The following is a 23,821-nucleotide window of genomic DNA, read 5'->3' as shown; positions in this document are numbered from 1 at the left end:
TCAGCGTGCTAAACATTCAACGAAACGTGGTCGATTAGGCTTTCGGAACTGAAGGCCCACTCGTGTGCCCTTGATGACTGCATGACAAAATGCTTTTCGCCTCACCTGGGACTGTCAACACCGACATTGGATGTTGATGACTGGAACCATGTTGGCGAGTCTCGATTCAAATTGTAACAAGCTGATGGATGTGTACGGCTATGGAGACAACCTCATGAGTCCAACGGCCCTGTATCTCTGGAGGGGGCAGTTCAAGCTGGTGGAGGCTGTGTAATGGTGTGGCCGTGTGCTGTTGGAGTGATATGGGACCCCTGGTACCTCTAGATACGACTCTGACAGGTAACACGTACGTGAGCATCCTGTCTGATCACCTGCATCCATTCATGTCCATTGTGATTCCGACGGACTTGGGCAATTCCAGCAAGGTAATGCGACACCCCACACGACCACAATAGATACAAAGCGGCTCCAGGAACACTCTTTTGAGTTTAAACACTTTCGCTGGCCACCAAACTCCCCAGACAACCTCATGAGTCCAATGGCCATGTATCTCTGGAGGGGGCAGTTCAAGCTGGTGGAGGCTGTGTAATGGTGTGGCCGTGTGCAGTTGGAGTGATATGGGACCCCTGGTACGTCTAGATACGACTCTGACAGGTAACACGTATGTGAGCATCCTGTCTGATCACCTGCATCCATTCATGTCCATTGTGATTCCGACGGACTTGGGCAATTCCAGCAAGATAATGCGACACCCCACACGACCACAATAGATACAGAGCGGCTCCAGGAACACTTCTGAGTTTAAACACTTTCGCTGGCCACCAAACTCCCCAGACATTAACGTTATTGAACATGTCTTGCAACGTGCTGTTCAGAAGAGATCTCCACCCCCTCGTAGTCTTACGGATTTATGGACAGCCATGCAGGACTGATGGTGTCAGTTCCCTCAAGCACTACTCCAGACATTAGTCGAGTCCGTGCCACGTCATGTTGCAGCAATTCGTCATGCTCGTTGGGGCACTACACGATATTAGTCAGGTGCACAGGTTTCTTTGGCTCTTCAGTGCCATTATCATATGTAATTTAGGAACAACTTTAACTCAGTTATCCATAACGTCTGAAACGTGAATTTAAAGCCCCTACTTGTGGCATATTGCCAATTTTCCGTTGAAAACATAACGGTAAATTGTGAAATTAAAAGTAATATATACAGGGAAGCGCTCCACCGTCATAGACCTAAATAACGTTCCCCTCTCAGCCATAACTGTATCAGCAATGCACAAAGTTGTCAAATACATCAGATAAAGCATAGAAAAAAGTCGGGTAAATACAGTACATTAGCGATCCAGAAGAAAGGAGAAGTTTTTTAAATTACAAATGAAGATTGTTAAAAATCGTCTACACGTAATTCTTAATAAGAGATGTTCACTGTTGCATGTAATTCCTAACTATGCTAAAGTGAAAATTAATAGCACCACTTTAGTTGCAAAAAAAATTAAGGCTAAGTCTGAAATTTTATGACTAGCTACAGAAAAGAGAGTCTGATAAAGGGATAGCTACAGAACTACAAAAAATTTAAAAAAACCAATTAATAAAAGTTGAGTTGCACAATATGAGGCGAGCAGTTTGTAACAGTGTCAACAATCATTCAATACCAACTCAAATTAGTCATGAAAAAAGAATTAAAGATTTGTCATATTTCTAATCAAAAACCCGACGCTATCCCAGCTGTAAAGCACAAATTTCCGTAATGAGTAATAAACATCAGTAACATTCCTTTCTCAGACGATCAGCAGGCAATATTATCGAAAGGTTTATCGTGTATATCCAGGAAAAATGTCATACGAAATGGACTTAAGGAAATTATAATTGATACGAAAATTGCTCCATAAGAGACAAAAATGACTGACTATCAGGCAACAATTGTAGTTTTAAAAATTAGTGAAATCATAATAAATGAAGTCAAATATTATCAGTAATGGAATTAAGATGAACTAATATTAAGATGTGTAAATGACAAATTCCATGATGCTAAGGCCATTGTAGAAGCAAGTAAACAAGTGTAACGAATCGATAGTATCCAAGATCATGATTACATAGCAAAAATTGAAAATTTCTCTGTGATCATTAATACAACTGAAGTCAAAGAAGACCCCACACCTACATTTGAACATACACTAAAGAAGAAAAGCGATGGTTCCAGTTTCCTCTTCCCAGATAAAGAAAAGAAAAGTATTCAAATGGTTCAAATGGTTCTGAGCACTATGGGACTTAACTTCTGAGGTCATCAGTCCCCTAGAACTTAGAACTACTTAAACCTAACTAACCTAAGGACATCACACACATCCATGCCCGAGGCAGGATTCGAACCTGCGACCGTAGCAGTCGCGCGGTTCCGGACTGCGCGCCTAGAACCGCTAGACCACCGCGTCCGGCAAAGTATTAAAATGACGGAAGTATCTGTGCCACAGTTAAATTCGCAAATTAAGACTATTAAAAAATTAAATCTATACGTTCAGTTATTGGTAACAGAACTTCTCCAAATTACAATCTCAATAATTAGTAAATAAAAAATTGAGAGATTCATACACTTTGACAAACTGTACTAGTGCAAACGACAGTTATGAAGTATTATAATTTCTTCCTAATACTACAATCCCTAAAGATTGTATCTTAGCGTCTTTTGACATAACTAACTTCAACAGTAATATATCTAAACAAGAATATGTCAATATAGTTAAAGAAAACCTAATCAGTACTAAATATCTTTATTGGCGAAATAATAAAGCTTATTGAACTGCTTGACTTGTCTCTCAGTTAAAAGTATTCTGAATTTAATAATAAAATCAATTACCACGCAGAAGGCCTGGCAATGAGTTACAGTTTGGCAGACACATGAGCTAAAATTCTTTTCAACAATCCGGAGGATAAATTTTTTAACATACATAAAGCAATGGAGGAGAAAAGATATATTATAGAAGGTACGTTGATAATCTATTAATATTGCTCAAAGGAACCTAAACTGAGATTCATTGCTGACCTAAATAGCATGTTGCCCAAGATGAAATTTACATTACTATTGGAACGAAATCACGCCATAAATTTCTTAGAAGTAACAAGTAGTAAACGAGATGGTAAACTTAATTTTTGCATCAATGGGGCACCAACAAACTTGTGACGTCATTACAAATGCTAATTCGTGCCTCGCCGAAGATATGAGTTTCTTCTTCGCTACGATATAAAGTCTCTTGAAACTTTCTGTTTACTCGGTTAATGTAAACAAAGAGTTAATCATCTTGAAACAAACTGCAGTCGCTAACGGCTACAGCGGAGAAGTAGTTAATAAAGGCTATAGGAAATTAAAGAAAAGACATTTACAGGTCGAAACCACTACCAAAAACGTAAGAGTAAATACTGGTGAAATGAAGTATGTGGTAATGACAAATGACATATGGAGGGAAAATCTCTGACCAAACTGAGCACAGTTTTCGAAAACCCAATGTGAAACCACCTTGTAATAAATGTAATACTTGGATATTAAAATTGCGCTATCACGTAGACGAAGTAAGGAGAGGTTTTGGTTTTGAGTATACAGATTGGAGTGTGAGGACTGTAACAAACTTTACATTGTACTGTGCAGACCAGACTATCCGTCAGTACTAGATCCTATGAGCATACTAGTACACAAAACAAAACTGTGTTTGGACTGCATACAAAAAATACGAAGCATAAAATAACAGACATTCGATAAAACATGAAAGTACCTAGATGAAAGAAACTACACCTATTGGGAAATTTACAGATATAACCATACACTGGGAATAGACAGTGGCCTCATAAAGTATTATATTTTTTATTATTTTTTACAATATATTATAATTTCAATATGCCTGTTATGGCTTTTTATATCACAACTCTTTGTTTCCGTTTCTTTCACAATTTGTATTCCAACCCACTTGTGGGAGCTGTATTGTAGCTTGGCTTAGCCAAGTCTGTAACTTAACTTACCTAGACTTCCACCACCAAGAGTTGGCATTTTTACGTGCAGAACTTGAATTCGTTCAAATGTTAGATTTTAAGCGTGAGCGAATCTTGTCACTGACTTTGCCGCGCTTGGTACCTCCTCATTTAGCCGGTATTCTACGTGGTCTTGTCAATTTGTCATATTTGAGGTCAATTTGACTCTGAGCACCTAATGGGCATTTTAAATTATTAATCAGAATTCTGTGTTACGCCAGAGTCTGCTGTAACCAAAAGCTCAAGTTGATTTCGAGCACCAGTTTTCCGGCCTCTTTCACTAATACTCAGAATCATATCTCATGTCAGTTGTATACCGTATGTAATATTTTCTGTGATTAACTTACGCGGCACTTTAGGGAAGTTCGCACATTGGCATAGCCCAGTAAAATCTTTTATAAGATGTATCGCACTTTTCCACAGCTTAGCTTAAAATTACGTTAACAGCTTCAATACATTTGTTAAGAACTTCTTCACATTGTCTAACGTTGCTTTCTTGTTAGTATTACTATTTTGCTGGCTTCTGTTCTGCTATCACCTCGAAGATTTTGTAAATGAATGACGTCATGTATTTTAACATCCTTTATTTTTGTATTATATTTATATCTGCATATCTGTGTATGTTACTATCACTGAAAATACACACACACACACACACACACACACACACACACATATATATATATATATATATATATATATATATATATATATATATATGGTGTTACAAAAAGGTACGGCCAAACTTTCAAGAAACATCCTCACACACAAATAAAGAAAAGATGTTATGTGGACATGTGTCCGGAAACGCTTAATTTCCATTTTAGTTCCGTCAGTATGTACTGTACTTCCTCGATTCACCGCCAGTTGGCCCAATTGAAGGAAGGTAATGTTGACTTCGGTGTTTGTGTTGACATGCGACTCATTGCTCTACAGTACTAGCATCAAACACATCAGTATGTAGCATCAACAGGTTAGTGTTCATCACAAACGTTGTTTTGCAGTCAGTGCAATGTTTACAGATGCAGAGTTGGCAGATGCCCATTTGATGTATGGATTAGCGCGGGGCAATAGCCGTGGCGCGGTACGTTTGTATCGAGACAGATTTCCAGAACGAAGGTGTCCCGACAGGAAGACGTTCGAAGCAATTGATCGGCGTCTTAGGGAGCACGGAACATTCCAGCCTATGACTCGCGACTGGGGAAGACCTAGAACGACGAGGACACCTGCAATGGACCAGGCAGTTCTTCGTGCAGTTGACGATAACCCTGATGTCAGCGTCAGAGAAGTTGCTGCTGTACAAGGTAACATTGACCAAGTCACTGTATGGAGAGTTCTATGGGAGAACCAGTTGTTTCCGTACCATGTACTGCGTGTGCAGGCACTATCAGCAGCTGATTGGCCTCCACGGGTACACTTCTGCGAATGGTTCATCCAACAATGTGTAAATCCTCATTTCAGTGCAAATGTTCTCTTTACGGATGAGGCTTCATTCCAACGTGATCAAATTGTAAATTTTCACCATCAACATGTGTGGGCTGATGAGAATCCGCACGCGATTGTGCAATCACGTCATCAACACAGATTTTCTGTGAACGTTTGGGCAGGCATTGTTGGTGATGTCTTGATTGGGTCCCATGTTCTTCCGCCTATGGTCAATGGAGCACGTTATCATGATTTCATACGGGATACTCCACCTGTGCTGCTAGAACATGTGTCTTTACAAGTACGACACAACATGCGGTTCATGCACGATGGAGCTCCTGCACATTTCAGTCGAAGTGTTCGTGCGCTTCTCAACAACAGATTCGGTGACCGATGGATTGGTAGAGGCGGACCAATTCCATGGCCTCCACGTTCTCCTGACCTCAACCCTCTTGACTTTCATTAATGGGGTCATTTGAAAGCTCTTGTCTACGCAACCCCGGTACCAAATGTAGAGACTCTTCGTGCTCGTATTCCGCCATTCTCCAGGGCTGCATCAGCGCACCAGGGATTCTATGCGACGGAGGGTGGAAGCATGTATCGTCGCTAACAGAAGACATTTTGAACATTTCCTGTAACACAGTGTTTGAAGTCACGCTGGTACGTTCTGTTGTTGTGTGTTTCCATTCCATGATTAATGTGATTTGAAGAGGAGTAATGAAATGAGCCCTAGCATGGAAATTAAGCGTTTCTGCACACATGTCCACATAACATATTTTCTTTCTTTGTGTGTGAGGAATGTTTCCTGAAAGTTTGGCCGTACCATATATATATATATATATATATATATATATATATATATATATATATATATATATATATATAGAGAGAGAGAGAGAGAGAGAGAGAGAGAGAATGATTCTATGTCCTTAGTCCAGTGTCATCAAAAACTGTTGCACTTGACAGTGGAATAATGTACGTGACTTCAAAAATTTTATTATTTGTACCACCAATTTCTTCACGTGCTAAATATCTGAAAATTTATCACAAAGGGCTTCTTGATGTACAGAACAATAAGTCCCGTCTAACAATCGCAGTTTTTTACTCTTTCATTGTAATCTAAATCATTGAAATCTTTCTGCATGGCACTGTAATGTCCTTTCACAGGAAATCTACAGCACCTGTTGTTTATGTGACTGCATAACAGACATCGATAAATCTCGTCCCTCTCTACTGTCACTCCCATTCAGTTTTAAAGGAGTCTTACGCTAGACCGCTAGAATGCGTCTTTCATACCATAAACATACAACGATGGGTAAACAGCGCTAACACCACGAATCTACCGAAGAGAGTTGGGCTTTCGAAAACTGCCACACCACAATACTAACTAAAATGTCGCTCTGTACCGGGTACTTCCGAGAATGACCGAGCAAAGCTGAGACTCAACGTGCACGCAGCCCAGACACAGTCTCGCGTGCTGTTTGGCAAGCCGTGACTGGTCCTGTGCTGGAGGGACTACAGAACCCGATGACAGACTAAACGAGGTGGCAAGGCAGGTGGGTGATGTGATTTCTTAGCCCGCATCTCGTGGTCGTGCGGTAGCGTTCTTGCTTCCCACGCCCGGGTTCCCGGGTTCGATTCCCGGCGGGGTCAGGGATTTTCTCTGCCTCGTGATGGCTGGGTGTTGTGTGCTGTCCTTAGGTTAGTTAGGTTTAAGTAGTTCTAAGTTCTAGGGGACTTATGACCACAGCAGTTGAGTCCCATAGTGCTCAGAGCCATTTGAACCATTTTTTGTGATTTCTTATCACATTGTTGCGCTCCCAGCTCTAGGCTGAAGTGTGACGCAGTCCTGCAATCTGAGTAAGGACTGGTGCATTTGCACGTGAGTGATATGGCGTTCTGCTCAGTGTACTGACCAGGAAAACTGCGGCCCTCTGCTAGGGAGGAAACACCTGGAGCCATACGTGTTTGCACTGGCGTATTGGGGGCGGTTCTGGTTCCGAATCGAAGCTAAAGGGAATGGGGTGGTTTGGCTCCGCTTTTATAGTGTTGGAATTACTATTGTTTAGGCAGCTTCCGACACCAAAACTTAGAGCCACAGCCGAAGATTGGGAGGGGCGGGGACCCATGACTTCTGGTTGTTGAAAACTGTACTGAACCCGTCTTCTTCTATCAGACTCTGTCTCAGTTCGTACCGTGGTCGGAGAGTGTTCCTCGTTGTCTCCCTACGCCTGTTTGAGAAATAAGAATGTAAAATCTGGAGAGTTTCGAAAGACTGTAGCCATTATCAGCAAAGTAATAACTTGTCCCAGTTAGCAGCAGCTGCAGTCCGGTTTCAGATTACTGTCCCCCACTGCTACAAGAATGAGTTAAATACATTCTCCCCAGATTTTTTTAAGGATCTGAAATGCAATTATAATTCAATAAAGCTCTAAATACAATTGGCTGCTCAAAGGTGAATTCACCTATGGGTTGCTCATTAGGAAAAGGTCCAGGATCTCTAGATTGACTTATTATTAATTATATTCTCTCTCTCTCTCTCTCTCTCTCTCTCTCTCTCTGAGAGATAGGTTTGGTGCACATGTATGTGTCTCAATATTAGGTGGGCCTAGGGAATGTTGTATTAAAAATACTACTATTACTACTGGTTACTTAGGGTAAGTATTGGTGACTACAGATGAACCTCAATCATGATGCACAGGAGCTATCAAAACCACTAGTACTTCTGCTGAATATAGAGGGTGGGTAGACTTGTGTGTAGCTCCATCCCAATGTACAAGAATTCGAAAAGTTAATTCTACTGTTACTGGTTAATCAGGACAAGTAGCCTCTGGATGTTCCTCCATTACGATGATGTCCACGACTACTATTATACTTGCTACTAATTAGTGAGGGCAGTTAGCCTTAGGGCATAATTATGTGCATATGTTAAGACCACTAAGAATTCTAATAGAGGTTGTTAAGATGGAATGAGCCGTAAACGGGTGTGTACCTCCCTTCCAGCATTCTGTAAGTACCATAACTACTGATACTTGTTAATGAGGCCAAGTAATGCGGCCTCCACACTATGCTGCCTCCACACCAGTTTTTGGGTAGTACCACCATGACTACTACTCTAGCTCCATGAAAGCAAGTAGTGGTGCATCCAGGTGTACATATATCCGAATGTGCTAGGACCTACGTAAATGCTACTACTGTTACTGCTCGATATGTCAGTCTGGCGATTCAGCCTGTTGAGCTTCCATTCAAGAACAGCTTTCCAGAGTTGTTTTCCACCAGGATAAAGCTCGCCCACATGCCGTTGTTGTAACTCAACGTCCTCTACAGAGAGTCGATACATTGCCTTGGCATGTCAGTCACCAGATCTGTCTCCAATCGAGCACATATGGCACATCACTGAATGACAAATTCATTGTCATCCACAAGAAGCATTAACGGTCCCTGTATTGACTGACCAAGTGCAACAGGAATGGATCTCTCTCCCACAAACGGACATCTGTCACCTGTACAGAACATTGCATGTACGTTGGCATGGTTGCGTTCAACAATCTGGCGTTTACACCGATTACCAATGTACCAACGTTTCACATATTCAGTGTCTTATCTTGCGCTGCAGTGGTGCATGTTGGTATCCCTCATCCTGCTGTGCTGAAACTACACAAATGCCACAACTGCTGCTGGTCAGTGAGGGTGAGTAGTGATGGCTAAAGGCATACCTCCACTCCAGTGTGCTGAGACACAGTAAGTGATTCTACAGCTACAGGTAATGACGGAGAGTAGTGGCGCCTAGAGGCACCCTTTAGCCCGACGGGCTGAGACTTCCACAGATGCTATTATTGGTACTGAATAATGAGGTCAGGTAGTGGTGCAACTAGGTACATGTCATCCAAATATGCTGAGACTTCCGTAAATGCTACTAGTGCTACTGGTTGATGATGGCAAGTAGCGGTGCCTCCAGGCATGCCTCCTTCCCAATAATCTGGGACTTCCGTAAATAGTGCCACTGCTTCTGGTCAATTAGTGAAGTAGCAGTGTGCTCAGGCACACATTATGTCACCGTGCTAGGCTTATGTGAATGCTACTAATGCTATTGGTAGATAACGGCAAGTAGTGGAGCTTCCAGCCATGCCCCCTTACCAATATCCTGAGTCATCCATAAATACTACTACTGCTACTGGTCAATGAATCAAGTAGTAGTGTGCTCAGGCACACATCACGTCACCGTGCTGAGGCTTCTGTAAATACTACTAATGCTATTGGTAGATAACAGCAAGTAGTGGAGCTTCCAGGCAGGCCCCCTTACCAATATCCTGAGTCATCCATAAATACTACTACTGCTACTGGTCAATGAATCAAGTAGTAGTGTGCTCAGGCACACACCATGTCACTGTGCTGAGGCTTCTGTAAATACTACTAATGCTATTGGTAGATAACAGCAAGTAGTGGAGCTTCCAGGCAGGCCCCCTTACCAATATCCTGAGTCATCCATAAATACTACTACTGCTACTGGTCAATGAACCAAGTAGTAGTGTGCTCAGGCACACATCATGTCACTGTGCTGAGGCTTCTGTAAATACTACTAATGCTATTGGTAGATAACGGCAAGTAGTGGAGCTTCCAGCCATGCCCCCTTACCAATATCCTGAGTCATCCATAAATACTACTACTGCTACTGGTCAATGAATCAAGTAGTAGTGTGCTCAGGCACACATCATGTCACTGTGCTGAGGCTTCTGTAAATACTACTAATGCTATTGGTAGATAACAGCAAGTAGTGGAGCTTCCAGGCAGGCCCCCTTACCAATATCCTGAGTCATCCATAAATACTATTACTGCTACTGGTCAATGAATCAAGTAGTAGTGTGCTCAGGCACACATCATGTCACTGTGCTGGGGCTTCTGTAAATACTACTAATGCTATTGGTAGATAACAGCAAGTAGTGGAGCTTCCAGCCATGCCCCCTAACCAATATCCTGAGTCATCCATAAATACTACTACTGCTACTGGTCAATGAATCAAGTAGTAGTGTGCTCAGGCAAACATCATGTCACTGTGCTGAGGCTTCTGTAAATACTACTAATGCTATTGGTAGATAACAGCAAGTAGTGGAGCTTCCAGGCAGGCCCCCTTACCAATATCCTGAGTCATCCATAAATACTACTACTGCTACTGGTCAATGAATCAAGTAGTAGTGTGCTCAGGCACACACCATGTCACTGTGCTGAGGCTTCTGTAAATACTACTAATGCTATTGGTAGATAACAGCAAGTAGTGGAGCTTCCAGGCATGCCCCCTTACCAATATCCTGAGTCATCCATAAATACTATTACTGCTACTGGTCAATGAATCAAGTAGTAGTGTGCTCAGGCACACATCACGTCACCGTGCTGAGGCTTCTGTAAATACTATTAATGCTATTGGTAGATAACAGCAAGTAGTGGAGCTTCCAGGCAGGCCCCCTTACCAATATCCTGAGTCATCCATAAATACTACTACTGCTACTGGTCAATGAATCAAGTAGTAGTGTGCTCAGGCACACACCACGTCACTGTGCTGAGGCTTCTGTAAATACTACTAATGCTATTGGTAGATAACAGCAAGTAGTGGAGCTTCCAGGCATGCCCCCTTACCAATATCCTGAGTCATCCATAAATACTACTACTGCTACTGGTCAATGAATCAAGTAGTAGTGTGTTCAGGCACACATCACGTCACCGTGCTGAGACTTCTGTGAATGCTACTAATGCTATTGGTCGATAACGGCAAGTAGTGGAGCTTCCGGGCGTGCCTCCTTACCAATATCCTGAGTCATCCATAAATACTACTACTGCTACTGGTCAATGAATCAAGTAGTAGTGTGCTCAGGCACACATCATGTCACCGTGCTGAGGCTTCTGTAAATACTACTAATGCTATTGGTAGATAACAGCAAGTAGTGGAGCTTCCAGGCATGACCCTTACCAATATCCTGAGTCATCCATAAATACTACTACTGCTACTGGTCAATGAATCAAGTAGTAGTGTGCTCAGGCACACATCATGTCACTGTGCTGAGGCTTCTGTAAATACTACTAATGCTATTGGTAGATAACAGCAAGTAGTGGAGCTTCCAGGCATGCCCCCTTACCAATATCCTGAGTCATCCATAAATACTACTACTGCTACTGGTCAATGAATCAAGTAGTAGTGTGTTCAGGCACACACCATGTCACTGTGCTGAGGCTTCTGTAAATACTACTAATGCTATTGGTAGATAACAGCAAGTAGTGGAGCTTCCAGGCATGCCCTCTTACCAATATCCTGAGTCATCCATAAATACTACTACTGCTACTGGTCAATGAATCAAGTAGTAGTGTGCTCAGGCACACATCATGTCACTGTGCTGAGGCTTCTGTAAATACTACTAATGCTATTGGTAGATAACAGCAAGTAGCGTAGCTTCCAGGCATGCCCCCTTACCAATATCCTGAGTCATCCATAAATACTATTACTGCTACTGGTCAATGAATCAAGTAGTAGTGTGCTCAGGCACACATCATGTCACCGTGCTGAGACTTCTGTGAATGCTGCTAATGCTATTGGTAGATAACGGCAAGTAGTGGAGCTTCCGGGCATGCCTCCTTACCAATATCCTGAGTCATCCATAAATACTACTACTGCTACTGGTCAATGAATCAAGTAGTAGTGTGCTCAGGCACACATCATGTCACCGTGCTGAGGCTTCTGTAAATACTACTAATGCTATTGGTAGATAACAGCAAGTAGTGGAGCTTCCAGGCATGCCCCCTTACCAATATCCTGAGTCATCCATAAATACTATTACTGCTACTGGTCAATGAATCAAGTAGTAGTGTGCTCAGGCACACATCATGTCACCGTGCTGAGGCTTCTGTAAATACTACTAATGCTATTGGTAGATAACAGCAAGTAGTGGAGCTTCCAGGCATGCCCCCTTACCAATATCCTGAGTCATCCATAAATACTACTACTGCTACTGGTCAATGAATCAAGTAGTAGTGTGCTCAGGCACACATCATGTCACTGTGCTGAGGCTTCTGTAAATACTACTAATGCTATTGGTAGATAACAGCAAGTAGTGGAGCTTCCAGGCATGCCCCCTTACCAATATCCTGAGTCATCCATAAATACTACTACTGCTACTGGTCCATGAGTCAAGTAGTAGTGTGTGCGGGCATACATCATCTCGCCGTGCTGAGGCTTCTGTGAATGCTACTAAAGCTATTGGTAGAAAACGGCAAGTAGTGGAGCTTCCGGGCATGCCCCCTTACCAATATCCTGAGTCATCCATAAATACTACTACTGCTACTGGTCCATGAGTCAAGTAGTAGTGTGTGCGGGCATACATCATCTCGCCGTGCTGAGGCTTCTGTGAATGCTACTAAAGCTATTGGTAGATAACGGCAAGTAGTGGAGCTTCCGGGCATGCCTCCTTATCAATATCCTGAGTCATCCATAAATACTACTACTGCTACTGGTGAATGAGTCAAGTAGTAGTGTGTTCTGTCATACATCATCTTGCAGTGCTGAGGCCTCTGTTAATGCTACTACTGATATTGGTAGATAAGGGCAAGTAGTGGAGCTTCTGGGCGTGCCTGCTTACCAATATCCTGAGACATCCACAAATACTACTACTGCTACCGGTCAGTGAGTCAAGTAGTAGTATGTTCAGGCATACATCATTTCGCCGTGCTGATGCTTCTGTAAATGCTACTACTGCTCTTCATAGATAGGGGGAAGTAGTGAAGTTTCCGGGCATGCCTCTTTACCAATATCCTGAGACACCCATAAATACTTGTACTGCTACAGGTCAATGAATCAAACAGTAGTGTGTTCAGGCATACATCATCTCGCCGTGCTGAAACTTCTGTAAATGCTACTATTTCTGTTGATCTATAAGAGCAAGTAGTGATGCCTCCAGGCTTACTTTCTTCCCAATGTGCTAGAACTCGCATGATGCTACTACTGCTACATTCAGTGAGAGCTAGTAGTTGTGTGTCCAGGCATATCTCATCCCAATGTGCTGATACTTTCGCAACTGCTACTGGTCGATAGGAGACCTTCATCCCAATGTACTACGACGACTGCCACTGGTTAACGGGAGCTAGTAGCGCTGGCGCTGCTCGTACCTCCATGCCGATGCGCAGGAACTGCGAGCTCGGGTCGTCGATGGCGCCGCACTCGACACCGAAGGCGCAGCGTCCGATGACGTCGGTGGCGTAGCCGGCGAAGACGCGGTGCGGGCGCAGCTCGACGGGTCCGGGCGCGCCGCGGCAGGCCGCCTGCAGGCGCTGCAGCACGCACGACACGCACCCCTCCAGCAGGCAGAAGACGCGCCGCGTGCGCTCCGGCCCGAAGACGAGCCCGATGCGCCGGCGCACCTCGGCGTGGACCGCGGTGTCTCGCAGCACCTCGTGCGAGGCCGGCCGGAAGCCGCAGTAGCGCACCTGCGCCGAGCTGTCGCAACAACGACGACACTTGCAGCTGTTGTTTCAGGGACACGACCTATCCAATACCTAGACCTTTCGTCGTACTTTGTGCTGTAAGAGACATTCAAATAATGTCGAAAGAGGCGACAAAAGTACACTACTGGCCATTAAAATTGCTGCACCAAGAGGAAACGCAGATGATAAACGGGTATTCATTGGACAGGTATATTATACTAGAACTGACACGTGATTACATTTTCACTCAATTTGGCCGCATACATCCTGAGAAATCACTGCCCAGAACAACCACCTCTGGCCGTAATAACGGCCTTGATACGCCTGCGCATTGAGTCAAACAGAGCTTGGATGGCGTGTACAGGTACAGCTGCCCATGCAGCTCCAACACGATAACACAGTTCATCAAGAGCAGCGACTGGCGTATTGTGACGAGTCAGTTGCTCGGCCACCATTGACCAGCCGTTTTCAGTTGGCGACAGATCTGGAGAATGTGCTGGCCAAGGCAGCAGTCGAACATTTTCTGTATGCGGGAAGGCCCGTACAGGACCTTCAACATGCGGTCGTGCATTATGCTGCTGCAATGTAGGGTTTCGCAAGGATCGAATGAAGGGTAGAACCACGGGTAGTAACACATCTGAAATGTAACGTCCACTGTTAAAAGTGCCGTCAATGCGAACAAGAGGTGAACGAGACGTGTAGCCAATGACACCCCATACCATCACGCCGGGTGATACACCAGTATGGCGATGATTAATATATGCTTCCAAAGTGCATTCACCGCGATGTCGCCAAACACGGGTGCGACCGTCATGATGCTCTAAACAGAATGTGGATTCATCCGAATAATGTTTTGCATTCGCGCAACCAGGTTCTTCGTTGAGTACACCCTCGTCGGCGCTCCTGTCTGTGATGCAGCGTCAAGGGTATCCGAGCTGATAGTCCATGCTGTGCAAACGTCGTCGAACTGGTCGTGCAGATGGTTGTTGTCTTGCAAACGTGCCCATCTGTTGACTCAGGGATCGAGACGTGGCTCCACGATCCGTTACGGCCATGCGGATAAGATGCCTGTCATCTCGACTGCTAGTGATACGAGGCCGTTGGGATCCAGCACGGCGTATCGTATTACCCTCCTGAACCCACCGATTCCATATCATGCTAACAGTCATTGGATCTCGACCAACGCGAGCAGCAATGTCGGGATACGATAAACCGCAATCGCGATAGGCTACAATCGGACCTTTATCAAAGTCGGAAATGTTATGGTACGCATCTCTCCTCCTTACACGAGGCATCACAACAACGTTTCACCAGGCAACTCCGGTCAACTGCTGTTTGTGTACGAGAAATCGGTTGGAAACTTTCCTCATGTAAGCACGTTGTAGGTGTCGCCACCGGCACCAACCGTGTGTCAGTGCTCTGAAAAGCTAATCATTTGCATATCGTAGCATCTTATTCCTGTCGGTTAAATTTCGCGTCTGTAGCACGTCATCTTCGTGGTTTAGCAATTGTAATGGCCAGTAGCGTAAATAGCGTAAACTGTTGATAATTTCGGAAGTAAAATTGTCGATATACATTGGCGTGAAAAACTCGCATCACCAACAGTAGAGTAAGGAAATTTCGGGAATATGTTTGTCCAGGCAACTCTGGCTCTTAGCACTATGGGACTCAACTGCTGTGGTTATCAGTCCCCTATAACTTAGAACTACTTAAACCTAACTAACCTAAGGACATCACACACGTCCATGCCCGAGGCAGGATTCGAACCTGCGACCGTAGTAGTCGCACGGTTCCGGACTGCGCGCCTAGAACCGCGAGACCACCGCGGCCGGCTGTCCAGGTAACTAATGCAAGTGATTAAACTGCAATAACGCAGGTTAATGTAAGCGCGATATAAGCCAACTCAAGTGTGAAATGCCTGTACATTAATAACCAGCGAAAACGCTGCAGACGTGCATGCATTGTGCTTTACAGATGGCAGATGGCAGTGCCTATTGCACTTGATCGATCAGTACAGGCTCAGTTAATGCTGGTTCTGGATGACGATAGAGTTGTCGACCGAAGATATCCCGTAATTGGAAACTGATCTGGTGGCTTAGCCAGCCAAAGCACCGTGTCGCCCATTGTAGAGCATGTTCGGTTACAACAGCGGTATGTGGGCGAACGTTATCCTGTTGGAAAACACCCTCTGTAAAGCTGTTCTTGAATAGTTACACATCAGGTCGACTCACGAGACTGAACGACAATTTTGCAGTCATGGTGCATTGGATAACCATGAGAGTCCTCCTGCTGTCACAGTCAATCAGACCCTCGAATCATGAAACGACGCGACGCAGTCACGTTTCGATTCATGAGGGTCAGCAACTGATAAAAAAAGGGGCCCCCGGGGTCCCAAGGTCGCGATGGTGGCGTCACTGTCCTGCCGAGATAATTTGTCCTTTTAGGACAGTTATCTGAGCAAGCACCCACGCCAGCAAAAGGTTGCCCGACACGTGTTGATAACAGGATTTGTTTTAACCGGCTGTACCCGAATTTTAGTATATAAGGAGGATGATTTGGAGCACAGCACATCATGTCCTCTGAACCGATAACGTCGACATCTACGAGCAGCAGCAACAATACCACATTTGTAAGTACATTTCTGAATAATGGAAACGCTATATAATTTGGCCAAAGTAGCAGTATGTGGTCACCTGGAAAATGCATTAGATGCTTTAAAATTAGAATTGCCATCTACTGTTGAAGATGATATACTGTTAACATATAGAGTACCTAAAATGAATTATATCCCTACCAATTATAGATTTCCAGAATGTTATATTTTTGCTAGTAGTATAAATGTTCCAATGATACCTGATATTGTAGCCGACGCTATTCAAGCAGCAGGTAAAATTAAAAATGGTGTACCAATTCCATGGTATACATTATGCTTAATGACACTTGCCAACTTTGGTAAATGCAATGTCTGGCAATCAAGATTTAAAATTAAAGTGTGTTTTTATGAAATGGAATACAAACACTTAATATTTCATATTCGTGAAAATTGTTTAACGTCAATGATGTGTAGATGGAGAACATCGAAACTGTCTGATATTATTGAAAACATGAAAATTCATTTAGTTACTAACAGACCACATTTTGTAAATGGGGTAGTTTGCCCACCACATATAACTATGTATGGCCATTGGTGTATGTTTTGCGTTAATAAGCCATTATTCAGAAGTGTACGTTGTGGTGGAGCATTAGATGCTGTAAGTGATTCAGAGGAGGAAGATGTTGATTTCGGTGATACGTTGCTTGCAGACCTCTGATGGAGACCCTGGCCGACATCTTCCAAACGATCTTCACCCCGGTTCAAGCACACGTGACGAGTCGAACGCTGAAAATCTTCATCTGGATCACTACGAGATTACACTGCCAGTTGGGAGCCACCGATGGACCCTTAGGGACATACATATTCGCCATTTTGAATTGTTTGACGAACTTTGAAGATTCCTGTTCACAATTATCGTTCGGTTGCCAGAACTTTTGCGATTATCTGAAATCTCAGAAAGATGGTATTACACTGATGTCATTGTCATCAGAGGACCGGACGAGGTTGATGAATGTAGTAGACGGATTGCTTCTGTCGCATGAGTCTACCCTGGAGAAATTATCCTATGGAAACATGATGACGACCACATTCACCTCGTCCACGATTGCACGTATTCCTCTAGACGATGTACACTCCTGGAAATGGAAAAAAGAACACATTGACGCCGGTGTGTCAGACCCACCATACTTGCTCCGGACACTGCGAGAGGGCTGTACAAGCAATGATCACACGCACGGCACAGCGGACACACCAGGAACCGCGGTGTTGGCCGTCGAATGGCGCTAGCTGCGCAGCATTTGTGCACCGCCGCCGTCAGTGTCAGCCAGTTTGCAGTGGCATACGGAGCTCCATCGCAGCCTTTAACACTGGTAGCATGCCGCGACAGCGTGGACGTGAACCGTATGTGCAGTTGACGGACTTTGAGCGAGGGCGTATAGTGGGCATGCGGGAGGCCGGGTGGACGTACCGCCGAATTGCTCAACACGTGGGGCGTGAGGTCTCCACAGTACATCGATGTTGTCGCCAGTGGTCGGCGGAAGGTGCACGTGCCCGTCGACCTGGGACCGGACCGCAGCGACGCACGGATGCACGCCAAGACCGTAGGATCCTACGCAGTGCCGCAGGGGACCGCACCGCCACTTCCCAGCAAATTAGGGACACTGTTGCTCCTGGGGTATCGGCGAGGACCATTCGCAACCGTCTCCATGAAGCTGGGCTACGGTCCCGCACACCGTTAGGCCGTCTTCCGCTCACGCCCCAACATCGTGCAGCCCGCCTCCAGTGGTGTCGCGACAGGCGTGAATGGAGGGACGAATGGAGACGTGTCGTCTTCAGCGATGAGAGTCGCTTCTGCCTTGGTGCCAATGATGGTCGTATGCGTGTTTGGCGCCGTGCAGGTGAGCGCCACAATCAGGACTGCATACGACCGAGGCACACAGGGCCAACACCCGGCATCATGGTGTGGGGAGCGATCTCCTACACTGGCCTTACACCACTGGTGATCGTCGAGGGGACACTGAATAGTGCACGGTACACCCAAACCGTCATCGAACCCATCGTTCTACCATTCCTAGACCGGCAAGGGAATTTGCAGTTCCAACAGGACAATGCACGTCCGCATGTATCCCGTGCCACCCAACGTGCTCTAGAAGGTGTAAGTCAACTACCCTGGCCAGCAAGATCTCCGGATCTGTCCCCCAATGAGCATGTTTGGGACTGGATGAGGCGTCGTCTCACGCGGTCTGCACGTCCAGCACGAACGCTGGTCCAACTGAGGCGCCAGGTGGAAATGGCATGGCAAGCCGTTCCACAGGACTACATCCAGCATCTCTACGATCGTCTCCATGGGAGAATAGCAGCCTGCATTGCTGCGAAAGGTGGATATACACTGTACTAGTGCCGACATTGTGCATGCCTGTGTCTATGTGCCTGTGGTTCAGTCAGTGTGATCATGTGATGTATCTGACCCCAGGAATGTGTCAATAAAGTTTCCCCTTCCTGGGACAATGAATTCACGGTGTTCTTATTTCAATTTCCAGGAGTGTAGATGCCAATTTAGGGTAGTGCTTAAGAGAGTGTCATCAGTGTGTGTAGCCCTCTAGTGGCCTCCATCATGGTCATAACTGGCACTCAGACAGGATCAGCTTTCATAATAAAACACAACAGACCTCCACCCTGCCCTCTAATGAGCCCTCGCTTGAAACCACTGAAGTCGCAAATGGCGGTGGTTTTGGATCCGTGGAAAGCTCCCTACAGTGCTTCTGGCTCTGAGGTGTCCTTGAGGTAATTCTGAAACAAAACAGTTCGTTATGTCACTGTGGTCGCAACGGCTGTTCAAATTCCTGCTGCAGATGCAGTACGATGTGCCAGAGCTAGATGCTGTACACGATGGTGTTCCCTCTCGGTAGTGTTATGTGGCTATTCAGAGCACGGTGTTCTTGCAGTCGTACATCCCTGTGACGACCGTGGCCAGCAGTCACGTACAGTGGCCGCATGTCTGTCCATTCTTCCTGTAAAATCGGCCCTAGGAACGTTCAGCTGCTCGTAGCCCTATTACACGACCTTGCTCTGTTCCAGCGTAATGACAAGTGCCGGCACGAAGAAGAAGAGACCGATACAGCAGAGAGGGCTGTGAGATGACGTCAGCCAACAGCACGCTGGCTAGGACGTCGCCACAACAGAAGCGGCCTCTACACGAAGAGCGGCCGCATTAGAAGTGAAGTGTTGGCAGAAGAGCCAACACTGTGTCGCTAGAGGAGGCCGAAATGCACGCGTTTAATTACACGCTGACTGGCGTGAGGTCTGGAACAGTTAACGGAATTAATAGTAGCAAATAAAGTACGTAGTTGATATAATACTTAACTTTAATCCACAATTGTAGAACATCTCTCGTTACGGTACATGCTTCACAATATTAATTATCAAATGCTATGGCGCCTTGCTAGGTCGTAGCAAATTACGTACCTGAAGGCTATGCTAACTATCGTCTCGGCAAATGAGAGCGTAGTTGTCAGTGATCCATCTCTGGCTAAGTCAGCTGTACTACTGGGGCGAGTGCTAGTAAGTCTCTCTAGACCTGCCGTGTGGTGGCGTAGGTCTGCAATCACTGACAGTGGCGACACGCGGGTCCGACGTATACTAACGGACCGCGGCCGATTTAAAGGCTACCACCTAGCAAGTGTGGTGTCTGGCGGTGACACCACAAGAAGAGCCACACTAAGAGCCGACTGCTCTAGAAGAGCCACACTAGAAGAGCCGCACTGGAAGGAGACCTGTGACTTGTGAACAGTATCATTTACTTGCATGAAAATTGTATGCATTGAAGCATATTGATTATTTGCATGTCACCATTTGCTTGCGACCAGTCTTTTTAAAGACGCCACGTTAAGTATTGTTAATCTACTCTATTGTAACAAAAACCATGAATATGATTTGCTTGAATTGTTGTTTAGCTCTCCGAGAAAGCAGCATCATAGGCACCCTATATTACACGTGTGGGCAGAAGTCCACATTGGCAGTGAGGATTTACAAACATATGCCATGACTCGTTGCCACGGAATATTTTTTTTTGTATTGCTGGCGCCTTAATTCTCTCGTCTTTTCTTTGCAGCGGAGTTTACTTGCTTTAACAGTCTTGAGCAGTGGTAAAATTGCTATTTTGAAGAGGGCGCCCTCCGTTTCTGGCGGTGGCGTCGCTGTGGCAATCGCAGCTTTGGTGTCTCCCTCTGGTGGGAAAGGGGATAGGTTGCCCGTTCACGTGCATTTAAGGGGCGCTATGAGCTCGCCAGTCAGTCAGTCTGGGTCTGTCTCTCGTCCGCATTTGTTAGGCAGTTAGTGTCTGTCCGTCGTTCGGAGTGCTAGTATGTCTGTCGTTCGTTATCAACCTTTAAAGCCCGCCACTCCGCCAGTAAGAGAAGTCAGCGAGTGGTCGCCCGCTCGGGGCTTAGTTCCTGCATCCGAGTCTGCGCGTTAGGCCGCCAGTCTGCTCGAGTTTGCTAAGGCAATGGTCATTGGCGGCTGGATAGATCGGTTGGTCGGTCGCGCACAGAGACATGAGATGACGTGTCCGTCTTGAGCGTCGGCGCATGTGAGGCCGCCACGTGGGTCCAGTGGGCCGCGGCGTATAGCGAGGGGTAGTGACTTCGCGGTCGACACGAGAGCAACAGGAGTCAACCCACGACATCAGTCTGGCCGGTGCGAGCTGCGACGCCGTGAGACGGGAGATCGGCGCGCCTTCCTGCGTCCTTTGAAGTGGCTGGCAGCGGACGGTTCGGGAGAGCGATTTGGGGGTGCTGCGCCAGGTCTTCTCGAGAAATCGCAGTTTATTAGAAGTTAAGTGATTGGTGATATGTTGTTTGATTTACTCTTGTTAAATTCTACTTGTTTTCTTGGTGAGGTCACCAGCCGTTTTGCTTTGGGGTCGTCCCACCAATCTTCTCAGTTTGCCCACCCGCAGGAAGGTGATTGTTTATAAATTGGGTGGTCCGTTTTTCCCTTGTGGAGTAGGGGCGGGTTAGAAATTTAGATTAGATTAGATTAGATTAGATTAGATTAGATTAATACTAGTTCCATGGATCATGAATACGATATTTCGTAATGATGTGGAACGAGTCGAATTTTCCAATACATGACATAAATAGGTTAATTTAACAACATACTTAAGTTAATATAACAACTTTATTTTTTGTGTTTGTATGTTTTTCTTTATTTTTTTATTTTTATTTTTTTTAATATTTTTCTTTTTTTCTTAATTTACATCTAAAAATTCCTCTATAGAGTAGAAGGAGTTGTCATTCAGAAATTCTTTTAATTTCTTCTTAAATACTTGTTGGTTATCTGTCAGACTTTTGATAGTATTTGGTAAGTGACCAAAGACTTTAGTGCCAGTATAATTCACCCCTTTCTGTGCCAAAGTTAGATTTAATCTTGAATAGTGAAGATCATCCTTTCTCCTAGTATTGTAGTTATGCACACTGCTATTACTTTTGAATTGGGTTTGGTTGTTAATAACAAATTTCATAAGAGAGTACATATACTGAGAAGCTACTGTGAATATCCCTAGATCCTTAAATAAATGTCTGCAGGATGATCTTGGGTGGACTCCAGCTATTATTCTGATTACACGCTTTTGTGCAATAAATACTTTATTCCTCAGTGATGAATTACCCCAAAATATGATGCCATATGAAAGCAGTGAGTGAAAATAGGCGTAGTAAGCTGATTTACTAAGATGTTTATCACCAAAATTTGCAATGACCCTTATTGCATAAGTAGCTGAACTGAAACGTTTCAGCAGATCATCGATGTGTTTCTTCCAATTTAATCTCTCATCAATGGACACACCTAAAAATTTGGAATATTCTACCTTAGCTATATGCTTCTGATTAAGGTCTATATTTATTAATGGCGTCATACCATTCACTGTATGGAACTGTATGTACTGTGTCTTATCAAAATTCAGTGAGAGTCCGTTTACAAGGAACCACTTAGTAATTTTCTGAAAGACAGTATTGACAATTTCATCAGTTAATTCTTGTTTGTCAGGTGTGATTACTATACTTGTATCATCAGCAAAGAGAACTAACTTTGCCTCTTCATGAATATAGAATGGCAAGTCATTGATATATAATAAGAACAACAAAGGACCCAAGACTGACTCTTGTGGAACCCCATTCTTGATAGTTCCCCAGTTTGAGGAATGTGCTGATCTTTGCATGTTACGAGAACTACTTATTTTAACTTTCTGCACTCTTCCAGTTAGGTACGAATTAAACCATTTGTGCACTGTCCCACTCATGCCACAATACTTGAGCTTGTCTAGCAGAATTTCATGATTTACACAATCAAAAGCCTTTGAGAGATCACAAAAAATTCCAATGGGTGGTGTTCGGTTATTCAGATCATTCAAAATTTGACTGGTGAAAGCATATATGGCATTTTCTGTTGAGAAACCTTTCTGGAAACCAAACTGACATTTTGTTATTACTTCATTTTTACAGATATGTGAAGCTACTCTTGAATACATTACTTTCACAAAAATTTGGGATAAAGCTGTTAGAAGGGAGATTGGACGGTAATTGTTGACATCAGATCTATCCCCCTTTTTATGCAAAGGTATAACAATAGCATATTTCAGTCTATCAGGGAAAATGCCCTGTTCCAGAGAGCTATTACACAGGTGGCTGAGAATCTTACTTATCTGTTGAGAACAAGCTTTTAGTATTTTGCTGGAAATGCCATCAATTCCATGTGAGATTTTGCTTTTAAGCAAGTTTATTATTTTCCTAATTTCAGAGGGAGAAGTGGGTGAGATTTCAATTGTATCAAATTGCATAGGTATGGCCTCTTCCATTAACAGCCTAGCATCTTCTAATGAACACCTGGATCCTACTATATCCACAACATTTAGAAAATGATTATTAAAAATATTTTCAACTTCTGACATTTTGTTCGTAAAGTTTTCATTCAATTTGATGGTAATACTGTCTTCCTCTGCGCTTGGTTGACCTGTTTCTCTTTTAATAATATTCCAAATTGTTTTAATTTTATTATCAGAGTTGCTGATTTCAGACATGATACACATACTCCTGGATTTTTTAATAACTTTTCTTGATATAACACAGTAGTTTTTATAATTTTTGATAGTTTCTAGGTCACTACTCTTTCTTGCTGTCAGATACATTTCCCTTTTCCGGTTACAAGATATTTTTATACCCTTAGTAAGCCATGGTTTGTTACAAGGTTTATTACGAGTATATTTAACTATTTTCTTGGGGAAGCAGTTTTCAAATGCATTTACAAAAATGTCATGAAATAAATTAT

At 44.2% G+C, this 23,821-nt stretch overlaps 1 protein-coding gene across 1 annotated transcript in view; it reads right to left on the bottom strand.

Annotated features, from left to right (window-relative positions):
• LOC126199696 (cytochrome P450 6a2-like) overlaps positions 1–23,821 on the bottom strand; it is an 85,266-nt gene that overhangs the window by 21,592 nt on the left and 39,853 nt on the right. The window contains exon 2 of the mRNA XM_049936622.1: positions 13,591–13,918. Coding sequence (XP_049792579.1) covers positions 13,591–13,918 — 328 coding nt within the window. The remainder of the gene's footprint in view (positions 1–13,590; positions 13,919–23,821) is intronic.

Source organism: Schistocerca nitens, chromosome 8, assembly GCF_023898315.1.
Source record: "Schistocerca nitens isolate TAMUIC-IGC-003100 chromosome 8, iqSchNite1.1, whole genome shotgun sequence".
Taxonomy (NCBI): Eukaryota; Metazoa; Arthropoda; class Insecta; order Orthoptera; family Acrididae; genus Schistocerca; species Schistocerca nitens.
The sequence above is the reverse complement of the archived record's forward strand: the minus strand, read 5'-3'. Positions and strand labels throughout refer to the sequence as shown.